At 56.7% G+C, this 14,769-nt stretch overlaps 2 protein-coding genes across 2 annotated transcripts; both read right to left on the bottom strand.

The window, feature by feature from the left end:
• Nucleotides 1-369: 369 nt before the first annotated feature.
• On the bottom strand, nucleotides 370-3,080 carry HOXB7 (homeobox B7; the record flags this gene model as incomplete). Its single annotated transcript, XM_080712949.1, has 2 exons — nucleotides 370-623; nucleotides 2,681-3,080. 2 exons carry the CDS (start codon nucleotides 3,078-3,080, stop codon nucleotides 370-372), a joined length of 654 nt encoding a protein of 217 aa, XP_080569075.1.
• Nucleotides 3,081-5,251: 2,171 nt separating this feature from the next.
• HOXB8 (homeobox B8) lies at nucleotides 5,252-6,807 on the bottom strand (the record flags this gene model as incomplete). Its single annotated transcript, XM_080712704.1, has 2 exons — nucleotides 6,339-6,807; nucleotides 5,252-5,559 (listed from the first exon to the last, which is right to left on the bottom strand). The coding sequence occupies exons 1-2, from the start codon at nucleotides 6,760-6,762 to the stop codon at nucleotides 5,252-5,254; spliced, it is 732 nt and encodes a 243-aa protein (XP_080568830.1). The 5' UTR covers nucleotides 6,763-6,807.
• Between the last annotated feature and the right edge of the window lie 7,962 nt (nucleotides 6,808-14,769).

The raw sequence follows: 14,769 nt of genomic DNA, 5'->3' as shown, positions 1-14,769 counted from the left end.
AACCACAAAAACAGCATCAAAGAGGGCTTATAAAGCAGCAGGATTTTTTACAAAGACCATACAATCGCAACGTAGAAAAGAGGAGGGCCAGTCCCAGAAAGCTACAGAACAGGTAGATAATGCCCTTCCCATCTTGTACAAAAAAACAAACCCAACAGTTTCCTATAGGTAGTATCTTTTTATTTTACAGTGTTCAGAAACCAAAATTTCTCCTTTCTAGCTCCTTGAATTTTTTTTTAAAAAAAAATGCTTTCACTTAAATAGACCCCCCCCCCACCATGTATGATTTTCGTTTCCTAGTTCAGTTCCCAGAACTGGGCTCTTCTCTCCCTCTCTCTTCTCTCTCCTCGGTTGCCCTTTCTCCGTCCCTCACTCTTCCTCTTCCTCCTCTGCTTCGGCCTTGTCCTGAGCGCTGAGCCCGGAGCCTGCCGTCTTGTTCTCTTTTTTCCACTTCATGCGCCTGTTCTGGAACCAGATCTTGATCTGTCTTTCGGTGAGGCAGAGCGCGTGCGCGATCTCGATGCGCCGCCGCCGGGTCAGGTAGCGGTTGTAGTGAAATTCCTTCTCCAGCTCCAGGGTCTGGTAGCGGGTGTAGGTCTGGCGGCCTCGCTTGCGATCAGCCCCTGTGCACAGTATTTAGAGAAGAGAAAACCAGTGAGTCCGGCAAACGAATGCCAAAGAGCAGCCGCCTCCCTCTTTGACCTGGTGTACCATTTGAGGCCCATAGGAAAGGGAAAAAATTTTTTTTCTCCCGCTATGCCAAATTGCTGTTTTCTCTATACCAGCCCCCATAACATCCTCAATGGAGAGAACTTTCTACAGGTCTACCAAAGCAAATAGTCCCATTTTCAATCCAAGAAGTGGTTGGGTTTTTTTTTGTTTTTTTTTCCGCCTGGAGCTTCTGGAGCCTGTAAATTTAACCTGCTGGTTCTTGAAGGCTTTGCTGCTAAGGGGTGTGTGTGTGGAGGGTGGGGGATGAAGGGAAGTTAATCCTCAATTCTCTCCAGGACCAGGGACTCCCCGAGCCTCCCCTTTTGGATGCTGACACTGATGGTCTTTCTGGTGGGGAGTCCAGGAAAGCACACCAGTATCCCTGGAGTTGGGCCCACAAAGGGACCTCTCAGGCCCAGCGCCTCCTCCAGCCTCTTGTGGAATGCAAAGGAGGTGCGAACTTGCAGATTTTTTGCAGTTTGGAGTTTGTCTGAGGGTAGCTGAGTCTAGCAGTGCCTGGTTGGGGCTCAGCTGGTGCCAGGCTGCGGTACCTCCCTGCGGCCCACCTGCCTGCCTAGACAACCCTGGTCTCCAAAGAACCCTCTCTGGGCCTCCAGGACGGAAGACAGGCAGGCAGCCTGGGTTAGGGTGGAACACCAAGTATCTGTGTGGTAGGGGCTGATGGACAGGTGTGAATCCCCCAGTTTAGGCCCAGGACCCAACCCAAAAGAGACTTGGGGGAGGTGCTGGTGCCAGCCCTCCTGGGAAGGAGACAGGGGAGAGGAGAAGCTAGAGGCTCTTCATTTCAAGTCAGATAAAAGCCAAGCTGAACTGTTTATGAGCAGAAAATTGGGGGCTTTGATAAATCAACTGGAAAGGTAGTGAATTATAGCACAGGTAATGGGCACTGTGACCACCAAGGCGGGCCCAGAGTGAGAACTGGGCGCCTCCTGGCCCCAACCCTGGTTAGGCTGGAAGCTTCTGACCACAAGTCCTGGGCCTTCTGGACCTGGGGTTTGGCTACCAAGCCCATCTGACTTAGAGTAGTGTAGAAAAGGGTGTCTGAGCCAGGCTTGGCAGGAGAACTCCTGGAAGCCCTGATCTCTTGGGGCTCCCACAATAGTAGCTGGGGTTTGGGTTCTGTGAGGCCCTAGCCCCTCCCCCAAGGGGAGCTAGCCATCCTGGAGGAACACCTCCAAATTCGTTGCCTAATTCTCCGGAGGAGCCCCAGGAAGGACATCTGAGGAACCTAGCTGTGTCGAGGGATGAGGGCCCTGCCCTTTCTTTAGTCTCTCGCCAAGTTCACTGGGGGTCAGTAGCCTCAGCTCTCTTGGCCTCATCCCCTTCTCCCCTCTCTCCACCTGCCTCTCCGGCTCCCCATCGCTGGCTGGGTCCTCATCTCTCCTACCCCCTCCTCCACCAGGCCTCTGGAGCCCACCTCTAAATTGTCCTAATGGGAATAATGTGGGAGCGGGGTTGGCTGGGAAGGAAGGGGGAGGGGAGAAGTGCTTAACGCGAGGGCCCCCTCTCCCACATCTTATCTGAGCTGGGGCTGGGGGACACACCCAGAGCTGAGATTTCAGGCGGGGAAGGGGAGAGAGAGAGAGAGAGAGAGAGAGAGAGAGAGAGAGGAAGACCCTAATGGCTATTCTCTGCAAACCCCAGCCTTGCTCCGAAAGACAAACGGCCTCGTCTCCAGCCCGTGCCAGCGCTGCTGATAAATATTTAAAGCTAAAAGGCCGGGAGGAAAGGTGGGGGCGGGCCGGGGGCTCCAAGCGCCCCGGCGTCGGCGAACAGAGATCCGCCGGGAAGCCGGGCGAGCGGGAGAGCGCCGAGCACACATGGGGGTGGGGCGGCGCGCCGGGTGTCGGCCCTGGGGGTCCCCAGGGCCGGCCTCTAGCCCGGAGCCCCCTGGACGCGGAGAGGGGGCGCCCTCCCGGGACGGTCCCGGGCCGCTGCGCCGCGTTACCTGAGCTTCGCATCCAGGGGTAGATCCGGAAGTTACCCTCGGCCGCCAGGTCCGAGTCCCTCTGCTCCGGGGCGCCCGCCGCCTTGGCGGAGTCGCCGGGACACACCCCGGAGAGGCTCTGCTCAAAGGGCGCGCAGTGCATGTTGAAGGAACCCGGCTCGAGCCCGTAGCCGGCCGCGTAGACGCCGGCCGCGCTCGGGGCCGCCAGGCCCCCCCCGCCGGGGTACAAGCCCTGCACCGAGGCGGCGAAGGAGGCGCCCGAGCCCGCTCCATAGCCCGGGCGCTGGGGGTTGGAGGCAAACGCACAAGAAGTTTGTTCGGGGAAGGCTCCGGCAGCGAAAACCGAACTTGCGGCTGGATATTTAGAAAATAAAGCATTCGCATAATACAATGAACTCATAATTTGGCCGGATGATTTGTAGGCAGGGACGTTTTAGTGTCGGTTTTACGAGATTCCTTGATATATTACAGAATTAGAGTCCAGATTTACACCAAAAAGGACCCCCTTTTTCCTCTGCGAGCCACGTGACCCCGCCCACGTGACCTCGCCTCCGCCAATGGCCGGCCGGCCTCCCCACGGCTCCCGGTAATGTGGAAAAAATTGTGTGGCGTTAGATTTATAAAATATGATCAATAATGAATGGGAAAGCCGAGCTCTGTGGATTGGGGCTGGGGGCTCAAGGGCCGCTGTCGACCTCCGCGGGCTGGAGGCAGCTTGCAGGCGAGGTTTGGGGAGGCAGGGATGGAGTGCAAGGGAAAATAAATAACCTCGGAGCGAGCCGTGTTGTCACCCTCGCCCGCTCTCCCCAGCCCGCTCCCGAGCGAGGCCCGGTGGGCGACTCGGTGGGCGCGGGGCCCCTCGGCCTTTATTCATCGGGCTAATTCACCCCGGCTGGGCCTTTAGGAGGAGTTGGCCGGGGTCTCCCAAGGTGAGGGACGAGGTGTCCGGCCTCGCGGCTCTCGGTGCCCCAGACATATTGGCGGAGATGGAATAAGGTTTCAAGGGTGTTCCTAGGGACCTGGGATCCAACCCATGGGATTTCTGGTGGCTATAAAAATAAATAAAATAAAAAAGTGTTTGGGGAAGGAAAAAGAAAAAGGAAGGGGTGGGGGTAGGGAGGGAAAGGAAGGGAGGAGGGCGGCCCAGGCTCCCGGCTCGCAGTTTTCCCGGTTCCGGGAGGCGGATGCTGCGGCGGAGCGTGGCTGCCAGGGAAGCGAAGGCCGAGGCCGCGGAGGAAGGGAGGCGGCGAGCCCCGGCCTCCTCGGAGCTGGGCGGAGGCGGCCACCTCTCAGAGCCGGAGAGGTGGGGAGGAGCGAGACCCTTTCCTCCTGCTCTCCCCACCAGAGCCCAAGAAAAATAAAAATATAAGCGTGCTCAGCAACCCTGCGTTCCGTCTTTATCACCCGCCGCCACGGGAGGACACACGCCGAGACAAAGAGAGACCTGGCAGGGGACAGGGGCCAACCCGGAGCATCCCTCCACGCGGCCTGGGCGCTGGGGTCTCGGGGCCCCGCAGCCTCGGAACGCGAGGGGAGGGGGCATCTGTTGGCTCCCCTCCCTCGTTCCTCTCTCCTCCAATCGCGTGCGGCCGCCTCCCTCGCCCCCGCGCCCCTGGGCCGAGGGACCCGCACCACCTGCCTCCAGCCCCCGCCCTCCTCTCGGCGGCCCGGGAGCCGGGGGACCCGCTCCCCCCAGCCCTGCGAGGCGCCGGGGCGCGAAGGAGGAGCGCGGCCGGGCGAGTCTCGGGTTCTCGCTCGTAAACTTTATTGTAACTCTTCCGCCCTTTTCAGGCGCAGACAACAGAACAAAGTATAGAGGAACAACAAAATATATAATTAGCCCTCCCTCCCCCCCATAAAGCAATTCACGGATACAAGATACATTCTCTTCACAGTAAACCTAAGAACACTTTTAACAATTGCCCACAGCGCGCATGCTAACTAAAGTAATCTCTTTTTGAGAAACACTTAAGACAAAATTGTCAACTCAAAGGGGGTGGGGAGGAGAAGAGAGAAGAGAGAGAGAGAGGAGAGAGAAAGGCAGTGAGCTAAGCAGGGGGGGGAGGGTTGGGAGGGGAAATGAGGACAGAGAGAGAGAGAGAGAGAGAGAGAGAGAGAGAGAAGAGGGAGACAGAAAGAATTACGGCGTGAATAGGCAGTTTCATGTTGTTGGGAGAACTTAGCAGAAATCGGTACCTCGGTCTTTACAAAGAGGCACGTTCAAAGGAAACAGGACCACTGCACAAGGAGGCTTTTTACACGGGGCGGGGGCGTGGGGGCTCGGCCGGGCCGCAGCCGCTCACCCTCGCTGGGCGAGGGAGTCCTTACTGAAAATCCTTTTCTTTTTCCCCGGCCCCCAAAGAAGGGAAAGAGCTCCACGGCGGCTCACACACAGAAGCTATTACGAGATACTACCACTAGCGGGGACGGCGCGGCGGGGCGCTGCGCGGCGGCGAGGCGGCGGCGGCGGGCGGAGGCCGGGCTGGGGTCCCCGGCGGCCGAGCCGGGCGGGCGGCGGGCGGGGGGCGGGGGGGCGGCGGCGGCCGCGGCCCTGGCAGTCCCGGCTGGAGCCTACTTCTTGTCGCCCTTCTGCGCGTCGCCCTCGTCCGCCGCCTCCGGGGCCCGCTCCAGCTTCTGCTTCTCCAGCTCCTCCTGCTCGCATTTGCTGCTGGGGAACTTGTCCTTGTTGTTCTCTTTTTTCCACTTCATCCTCCGGTTCTGGAACCAGATTTTGACCTGTCTCTCAGTCAGTCCCAGCGCGTGCGATACCTCGATCCGCCGCTTGCGAGTCAGATAGGGATTAAATAGGAACTCCTTCTCCAGCTCCAGGGTCTGGTAGCGGCTGTAGGTCTGTCGGCCTCGCCTGCGTCCGGCGGCTGCTGGGAAGGGGGGAAAGGGCGAGACGGAGGGGAGGGGAGGGGAGGGCGGGGGAGGGGGCAGAGACAGAGAAGGTTGGAGGGTTCGTGAACCGGCCTGGGAGATCAGTATAATCAGGGCAGGGGGCCTTCTACCCCGGGCGGGGGCGGGGGGCCTGGGGAGACCGCGGTCCGCGGAGGGGAGGGCTCAGGGGCTCAGACAACACTTCATTTAAGGGAGCCACAACGGGGTAGCCCCCTCCCCTGGTAGCCAGCTCCAGAGTCGGGGGGAGGGTGGTTCAAATCTATTAAAAGTGCCATAAAGTTTAGAAGGAAGGATGTAAGGAGGGGGGGGATAAGACTTTAAAAAGCCGGGGTGGGAGACGAAAGGACCCACCTTGAAAAGCCCCCCAGAGCCTCTCTGCCCCAGAAGAAAAGTTCCTTCAGGGTAATTAAACTATAAAGCCATTGAGAAGTGCGAAAGTTGAGCGCCCTCGCTCCCACCAGCCTTTCTCCACTACCCCCCATAAAACAGTAAAAAGGAGAAAAAGAGGGGAAGAAGAAGAAGAGAAGTAAAACAGGGCGAGGGCTTTATGGATTCAGGAAATGTCGCTTAGAGACCCCCGCCCCTTCAAAGAACACCAAAAAAAAAAAAAAAAAAGGAAAGAAAGAATGAAAGAAAAGGAAGGAGCCCAGGTGCTGGGAACGGAGCCGACGAGCCTTGCGGCAGCTGGAGGACACGCGCCCGGCCTGCCCGGCCCCGGCCCGGCCCCCGCGCCCCTGCCGGCCCCCGGGGGGCTCACCTTGCGGACGCATCCAGGGGAAGAGCTGGGTGGGCGACGGGCTCTGCTCCGAGCCCTCGGCCTCCTCGCCCAGGCCGCTGGCGGCGGCGAGCTTGCAGTCCGCGTACTGCACCAGGTCTGGGTCCTGCGCGCCGAACAGGCTCTGGCGCTGCAGCGGGTCGTAGCCGTAGAAGTTGCCGGGGTCGCCGTGGCACGCCACGGCGCACGGGTTCTGCTGGTAGGGCGCCGTGGACAGCGACGACGGCCCGTGGTAGAACTCCTGGATCTGCGACGGGTGCTGGAAGCTGCCGCCGCCGCTGGGGCCGTACACCACGGTGGGCCGGCCGCCCAGGTCCTGCGCGAAGCCGCAGTCATAGTAATTGGGGCGCAGGGACTCCCCGGTTTTGTATTTGGAAAACAGTGAGTTGACGAAATAAGAGCTCATTTTATTGAATTTTGAGGCGGCGGCGGCGGCGGCGGCGGCTGTAGTTGGGGGCTGTTGGGGAGGGGGCGGGGAGGGGGAGAGGGAGGGAGAGAGAGAGAGAGAAAAAAAAACGCGGATTCGCCGGCTCCCAGTCACCCTCGCCAGGAAAGGAGAGGGAAAGGGAGGAGGAAAAAGGGAAAAGCAGAGAAAAGAAAGAAAAGGCGAAGGAGACCTCGAAGCCGCCACACTTTTTGTGATTTCCAGGAATAGGAAAAGGGTCGCGAAGCCTGCGAAAGTCTCCGCTCGCTCGCGGGGCGGCCGCGGCGCGCTCGCCCTCCCCCCACCCCCCACCCCCAAACAAAAATATACCGCCACTTAAAGAGGTCCTCGCTTTACATTTCGAAGAAGGGATGCCAGTTCATAAACAGTTTTCGGTGATTTACTTCCCTGCAAATGAGTTGTTTCATATTTTGAACCGTCTTTTCATGATAATTTGCATCCATTAGAGACCCCGCATTCTATTGGCTTCTTCGTACTCCTCCCGGACAGAGCGCGGAGCGAGGGTGAGATCGAGGAGAGAGAGAGAGAGAGAGAGAGAGAGAGAGAGCCAGAGCGAGGAGCGCCGGGGAGTGAGGAGAGAGCTGGGAGGGGAAAAAAGGAGGGGAAGAAAAAAAAACACCCAGGGAGAGAGAGGGGGAGAGGGGGAGAGAGGGGGAGAGGGAGAGGGGCTGAGAGAATGAATACGGATTAAATCTGTTTAACTACCTACATTAATGAGATATCTCTCGCCTCACAACAAATCAAATACCTTCGCAGACCACCCCCAAAGACTGATGTGGGGGAGTCACGGAAAAAAACACGCACATACACACGCGTGCGCGCACACACACACACACACACACACACACACACACAACGCGCCAGGCGTAGGCGCGCTGTTAATTTCGCGATTTTAACGAGGCAATTGGAGTCTTTCTAAATGTCAGGGTCGCTTCGGAAAAATGTAAAAGAACACGGTTTAATTGCGCCGAGTTTTAAAAGGTCCTATAAATGTAATTGGTATTTTAATACAAGTTATCAAATCATACAGCTTCCTCTCCTAAACATATTTTCAAACAAACGAGGTAGTCATATTTAAGGCTTTAATGATCAATTTCCTTATTATTGATAAAGGTTTAACTATCGTGTGGAGGGAATTGGCTGGGTAACCGGCCCCCAAAAAACGGCTGTAAACTCTTTAACAAACTATAAAACGCAATAAAGCCGGAGTCTGTTGTTGTTTATGCGGCAGCGCATAAAAGCTGTTAGCATTTTACGAGTTCTCTCCTCTACAGCTATAAAACTGCAGCTTCCATCGCCCCCGCCGCCCGACTGCAGCACGGTGGGGGTGACGAAGCCGAAATGAGAATGATTATGTGCTTTTTTTTCGGCACCAACAGCGACTTTTCTGAGATTTTTGCTTCCTCTGACCCTGACTGGCACCTGCCCCCACACCTGCCCTCTCCAGAGACCCCAAACCTGTCCCCTCCCTGCCCTGCCCCGGCCACTCGCAGAACTTTCCCTCTCGTTAAAAACAAACAAGCGGGGATCCTCTGTGGAGGGGTCTTGGGAAGGGACTGGGAGGAGAAGAAACTTTGTGGTTAATGGGTGAGGCTCGGAGCAAAGTTCACCCAGCGTCTGCCAGCTCTGCGGCTTTGCACAAGCTCTACTTGCTGGGGGGAGTGCCGGGGCGGAGAGGGGGTCTCCAGAGGCGCTGGGACCTGGGCAGCCTCGGAGGGTGCTCAGTGTGACAGGAAGAGAGCTGAGGCCGCCAAAGGGAGGATCCTCAGGGGCTGCCCCACACCTGCGCCTTCCCCGGGCCTTGGGACCCAGGAACCGAGCCCTCCAGGCACCCAGCCCTCCAGGGCCTGTCGCCTTCCCCTCAGCCTTCTCAGAAGAGCATTTTCAAAGCTCAATAGTAAAGGAGGCAAGGGCGGTGGAGGCTGGTGCTGGGCTCCAAGCCTGGTGCCTGGTCTTCCGTCCTGTGCCCTCCGCTCCCAGTGACTGACTGTAAGGTGTGTGGTGCTGCTCCTCGGTGGCTCTTAGAGGTACTGGCACTTCCACCCTGACCTTGGACTGGCAGTATCTGGGATGAAGACAGGCTGCTAAGGCCCCCATCTTCCCTCCTTGGGGACCTCTAGTTAAGCCCGGCTCTCCCTGAAGACCTGGGGACTTGAGGCCTGGAACCCACAAGGCTCGGGTGGCCAGGCCTTCCCTGCATACCTGACTTAGGGATGGCGGTGGCGGACAGGCCGCAGAAGGCCCTGTCTGAGAATCAGAACCAATGGCCTCCTGATGTAGCTGATCCAAAAGGGAAAGGAGAGAATATTCTCTAACAACAATGGCAGAAGTGGCCTTACAAATCCACCCAAAGCAGCCCTTATTCAGGGGAGAGTGGTTCGCTTTAAGAGAGGAACCCTTTGGAGACCCCCAGTTTTTGTAAAAAAAAAAAAAAAGAAAAAAGAAACTATCACCTTTTCCAAGGGAAAGTTACCAGTGGGGTCATCTAGTCCTTCTAAAGTAAATGTAGAGGATGGGAAAGGGGAAAAGAAGGGAAGACAGAAAAGAGAGAATCAGGGGCCTGAGATTAAGAGCTCCAGGCTGAGCCAGTAAGGCAGCGCACCAGAGGAAGGCAGAGGCAAGTTGTCGGGAAGAGACATTTGTATCAAGTGTGGGGGATTTTATGGTCATGATCTGAGGACTTGCCGGAGAGGTAGAAATTCAATGGCTTATTCTAAATCATCCCTACACCGTGCCAGAAATTTTCTGATGGAAGGAAAATGTTTTCATGATAAGGGAGGGGAAAAAAACCCAAGAAAGAACGAGGAGGTAATTTATAAACACCCAACGGAGCACAGATTTATTAGAGGAACTCAAGTTAAAGAGAAACTCCGTTTGCCCTTTTGCACCGGGGCCTGGGGGAAGAGGAAAGAGAGGAGGGTAATTTTGAGGGAGGTGGGTATCTATTTCTCTAGAAGGTTTGTGTGAGGCTGGAATCGGGCTAGGCGGGGAGGAATTGGAGATTGAGACAGGGACTGTGGACCGACACGTCGCTGGTGTCAGAACGAAAAGTGCTTAGCCCAGGCCTTCAGTTGCTAAATTGCAGTAAGACCAGAGAAGCTCCAGGCTTGCCTGGCCGGGAGTGGGCCGGGGCCGAGCCCGGGCGCGGAGGAGCCGCCGCTCTTACCTGGAAGCGGCCGAACGCGGGGAACCGAGCTCCCGCTCCCGTCCGCAGAGCCTGCGCCCACACCTATCTCGATTTTTTTTTTTTCTAATCAACTTGCGGCACAAAGAGAGCCCGGAGGAGCTCTCTGATCTGAGCCGGCCTTCCCGTACCCTGGGGGAGCCCCTACCCCGAGCCTGGGTCGCCCGGGAGCGCCCAGCCCAGACCCGGGTATTTACAAAGGCGCCCGAGCCTGGCCGTGCGAAGCGGCCCCGCCGGCTTGGGGCACCTCCGACTCCCCACAAAAGCCAAGGCCGCCCCCCAAGCTGACCCCCGGGCTGGCTCACCGGGTTTCCTCTCCAGCAGGGTGGGCAGCCCGCCTCTGGGCAGCTTCCTCTCGGCCCGACTTTCTTCAGCCGGCTTGCCCCTCTCCTCTGACCTGCTCACCCGCATCGGTCGACATTCCTCTCGCCCCCCTGTACGGAAAACCTTTTCCCCCAAAAGCCAATTCCCTTTTTAATATGGACCTATTATAACTATTATTACTATTATCCCCCGTTTTCGCGCATTTGTTGCCGCTACCGAACACAGCAACTGGGCGAGAAACAGCTGAACCTTCCTCGTGGGGGAAATTCAGAAAATTGATCATGGTGGGGGGGCACCATTATATATGAAATCAGTAGATGGGGGAAAGGGCCCTAACGAACCCTATATTTTTATTACGTGCAAATTATTCATGACTTTGGGTAAGCGCTCAGTACATAGATTCTGGGCCGAACAAGGTGCGGCGTGCAGCCGTGGGAGACTGCAGTAGCCGCTCCAGGAAATTTCACGTGGAGCAAGGGTGCCATCTAGCGGTCGCTTTGCAAAAAGGCGCCCGTCTCTGGCTCCGCCAGGCTCCCGAAGACCCGGTGCGGCGGCGACCAGAAAGAGAAACTTTCATTATTAGCAGAAAAAAAAAAAAAAAAAAAAAGTGGGAGGGGGAGGAAAAAATGAGAGCGGGCGAGAGAAAAGGCATCAGAATCAGGAAACGGTTCATGAAATTGTGTAGATAAGCTAAAGGTAAAAAAAAGAAAAAAACCACGGGAAGAGGAAAAAGAAGCTATAAGCTTCCCCCCTCCTTCAGCTCACACTCGCGCCCCCGCCCTAACCCTAATTTCTGTCGGAGACTGCCGAGCAGTGTGTCGTTTATGGCCCGTAAAAGGGGGAATCGGGCACTTTTCAACCACAACACGATTGTTTCAGATTCTGAGGAGTAACAATTCAGCTATTTGCGGGGGATGGGGGCAGAAAAGGCCGACTGGGGCGGATGGGATGGGACTGTAAACAGATCAAGAGGCAACCCTCGTGCAGACGTCCAGCCACCCGGCCAGACCAGGTGTGTGTGTGTGTGTGTGTGTGTGTGTGTGTGTGTGTGTGTGCAGGGGCTCCTGGTTTCTGAAGCCCGATTCTGGAGAGGGTGTGCAGAAGGGAGTCCAAATTTCGATCTATGAAGCATTGGGGGCGACAAAGTCTTCTCCCCATGTCTCCGGTCTTTGTCCTCGGCACCTCCAAAAGCCCCCAGTCCGGGATCCTGGGAGGGCGAGGATGGGGTGCCCGGGCAGGGGCCCCCCATTCTCCTTCCCTCCAAGCCTTGAGCCCAGGCCCCGCTGCGGCTTGCTCAGCTCCGGAAAGTTTCCCGTCACTGTTTGCTTTGCTGCTGTTTAGTTTCTTAACCTTCAGAAATTTATACGCTATAAACTTTTATAGCGGTCATATTCTTTTATTGCTGCGCACACGGCATTGAATTCCTCTCCCGGCTTCTCTCTGCCTTGTACTCTCTCTCGGTCCCCCTCTCTGAATCTTTCTTTTATGACAACTGATTCCCCCATCTCCGGCTTCCAAGCCTCCGCATCTTCGCCTTTGTTTGTCTTGAAAGAAGCCACCAGGAGCTCGGGACCCAGAAGCCACTCCAGGCTCCCTCACCCCCCTTCCCCCCTGCAGTCCTCGGTCTGGTTCCAGCCTCCCTTTCTGAGTTTTCTTTGGGCAGAAACCAGCCTCCTTGGCTCACTCTCAGCACCGCTGGCTGGGCCGGGGAGCCCAGATAGGGGAGGCAACCTAGGCTCCATCGGCCGTAAAGCCAGATTCCTTGTCCATCTCTTAACGGAACCTTCCTCGGAGGGCGCCTGTCTGGTCCTGCGGTACCTGGAGCGCTGGCATCTCTTCATCTTTTCGTTAGAGAGGGGTAGGCCTGTCCTGGTGTCCGCTCCTGTCACTGGGACTGGCCTTTGTCTCCATCTCTACCCCAACCCCGCTGAGGCTTATCCAACGACCTAATGGCCGGAATGGGCCAAGGAGAAGCCCCAGAGGCCTCGGATCTCGCCACCCGGCAGCGGCAGCAGCAGCAGCAGCTGACTCCTAACGGCTTGGGTCGAAAAGGGAGGGCTTGCCAAGAAGTCTCCTCCAGAGCCTGTGGTGGGGACACCACTGTCTGGTATACCTCTTGACCAAGTTTAATTCTAGGGACTGTTTGGAAAGGGATTTTTCTTTTCTTCCTGAGACATTTGTGTGCCACATTCAATGCCCTCTCCCAGCCTTTGAAAGCTGCTTTCCCAGGCCTCAACCTCTACCTAGCCAACCGGCCTCAGACCTGGGCTGCTATCCAGGGAGCAAAGCAGCCCAGAGCTCTCCTGGGCCCTCTGTCTACACCCAGCCACCCTGCTGCAGGGACTCCCACAGGGAGGACACTGCTTTCCTTCTCTGCCTGGTATTTTAAGCTGTCAAACCAAGGGCATGTTCTCAGACAGCTGGGAGAAGAGTGGTTTCCAGGAGCCACAGAGCAGGCCTGGCCTTTCCTCGGCTCTCCAGCCCTCAAAGCTGTCCAGAGCAACCTTGTCTGGGGGAGACCCCATTGCCTTGGAAAGACCCAGTCCCTTCTCCAACCCAGGAGTTTGCTTTCTTCCTCTTCCAAGCCTGCTCCGTTTCAGCAGTGGCCTTGGGACCTTGGGTCCAAGATCTCCACCCGCGTGGGGAGATTGCTCCACAAGGTCTAAGGAGAAGCACGGAGGACATAGCAACCTCTTCCTCCAACTTAGGTGCTTGGCAGCTGGGATCTCTATCTATGCTAGACACGCAGAACCAATCCGGAATAAGACTCAGGAGAGATTTATTTTCTAGAGTGATATATATTTTTTGTTCTTTTTCTTCTTTTTTTCTTCCAAAACAAACAATTAGAGATCTAGGCCCCTTGCCCTCCCCACTCCCACCCACGACCCTCCCACATAAGAGACAACTGAAAATAGAGACAATCACCCCCAAAGAAATCACAAAACACAAGCACAATTTCACAACAGCCACTGACAAAGCAAAAAATAAGTTCTACTGGAATGCCCCCTTGCAGGGTCAGGAGAAGCAGGAGCCAGAGTCCGCGTAATTGTGTGTGTGTGTGGGGGGGGCTGAGAGGCCGAGGCAGGGAGCAGGGGAAGCTGGGCGAGAGCCTCCCCGGTGCTTGGGTGCGCTTTGACTCCTTTCCTTTGCTTGCGGGACTGTCTCCCAGAGGCGGGCGCCACACCAGCCACACAGATCACCATCCAGGCTGGTGCAGCGGAGGCAGAGCCGGGAGCTGGGGCTGGCAGCCTGAGGGCTCCTCCTCGTGCATCCGAAGACTGCGACTGCGGCTGGATGTGTTGAGATGTGCCAACTTGAGTGCCGGGCCATAGCTCCTCCCTGTCCCCTACAGCTGACTCCAGGGGGAAAACGCTGGGGAATCCATTCACAATAAATTCTCTGTCAGATTCTCCTGACCTGGCTTTCCTGTCTACAGTGGGGTCGACCCAGGGAGGGTTAGGGTGGTGGGGAGGAGGGCTTCTACAAGGGGTGGCTTGCTTCGCTGGTGCAAGGTGGATTTGGCCAGAGAGGTTGATTTCAGAGCTGGAGAGGATGTGGGAGAGTATGGGGCCAGGGGTGAGCAAAAAAGCTACAGTCTCTGTCAAGTGGGGCACAGATGAAGGGGGGGAACGACACTGTAACGGCTCTAAGACCCTCGGTTTGACCTTCTTTGTGGGAAGGCGAGGAAAACATCATGCAGAATTAAACATTTCCTGCAACAAAATGGGGGTGTGTGTGTTCAGATAAGCTAGCGTCACACTCCCTGCCCTTTCTAACCCAACACCTGTGTGCTGGGGGAGGGGCTGGGGGCCACCTGCCTGCAGGCCTGTGCCCTGGGATACAGTTGGTGATTCAGTGGGGATGCTATTGAGATGCTGGGACTTTGGGGCTCTTGCGCCCCATGCAGGAGTCCATCTGGAGACATCTTTCTGGCGTATTTGCACAGGGGAGGGGGGAGAACTCAGGCTTGCCTGACAATTTCAGAGTTGTTCTGCCAGATCTGTGCCTGGTGTCTGCATCCAGGGTGCCAAGTCATTACATGTGACTTCAGGTCCCCCATTCTACCGTGGACTCCAAACTTTATGTCTGTGGGCCTCCGAGGGGCTGTGCACAGTGGAATTATCTTCTGGATAGGCACAGGGAGCAGGCAGGCAGGCTAGAAGTGAGAGGAGGGGGCTTCCCAGAAAAATTACGGGGGATGCTAAGAGCTTGGCTAGGACCTCTCTTTTCTTAGGGCCCCTCACCTTAGGAACCGACTACTTCTAGCTTCTAACTTAGCAGGGCTGCCTTTCGACACCCAGGAAGGAGGGAGGGTGGGGCCGGGGGAAGAAGCGGAGGCAGGCTCTGGGTGCAGCTGGGGTACTTGGTGGAGAGGACACCCTTCCCCGTCCCAGACGGCACAGGCTTTGCGGCCATCCCATAAATAAGAGTGAGCTGGGGAAGGGAAGGGCGGGCGGTCT

The sequence above is a fragment of the Muscardinus avellanarius genome (genome assembly GCF_963383645.1).
Source record: "Muscardinus avellanarius genome assembly, chromosome: 16".
In the NCBI taxonomy this organism is placed as follows: domain Eukaryota; kingdom Metazoa; phylum Chordata; class Mammalia; order Rodentia; family Gliridae; genus Muscardinus; species Muscardinus avellanarius.
Note: the sequence above shows the minus strand (reverse complement) of the source record. Positions and strands in the feature narration are given on the sequence as shown.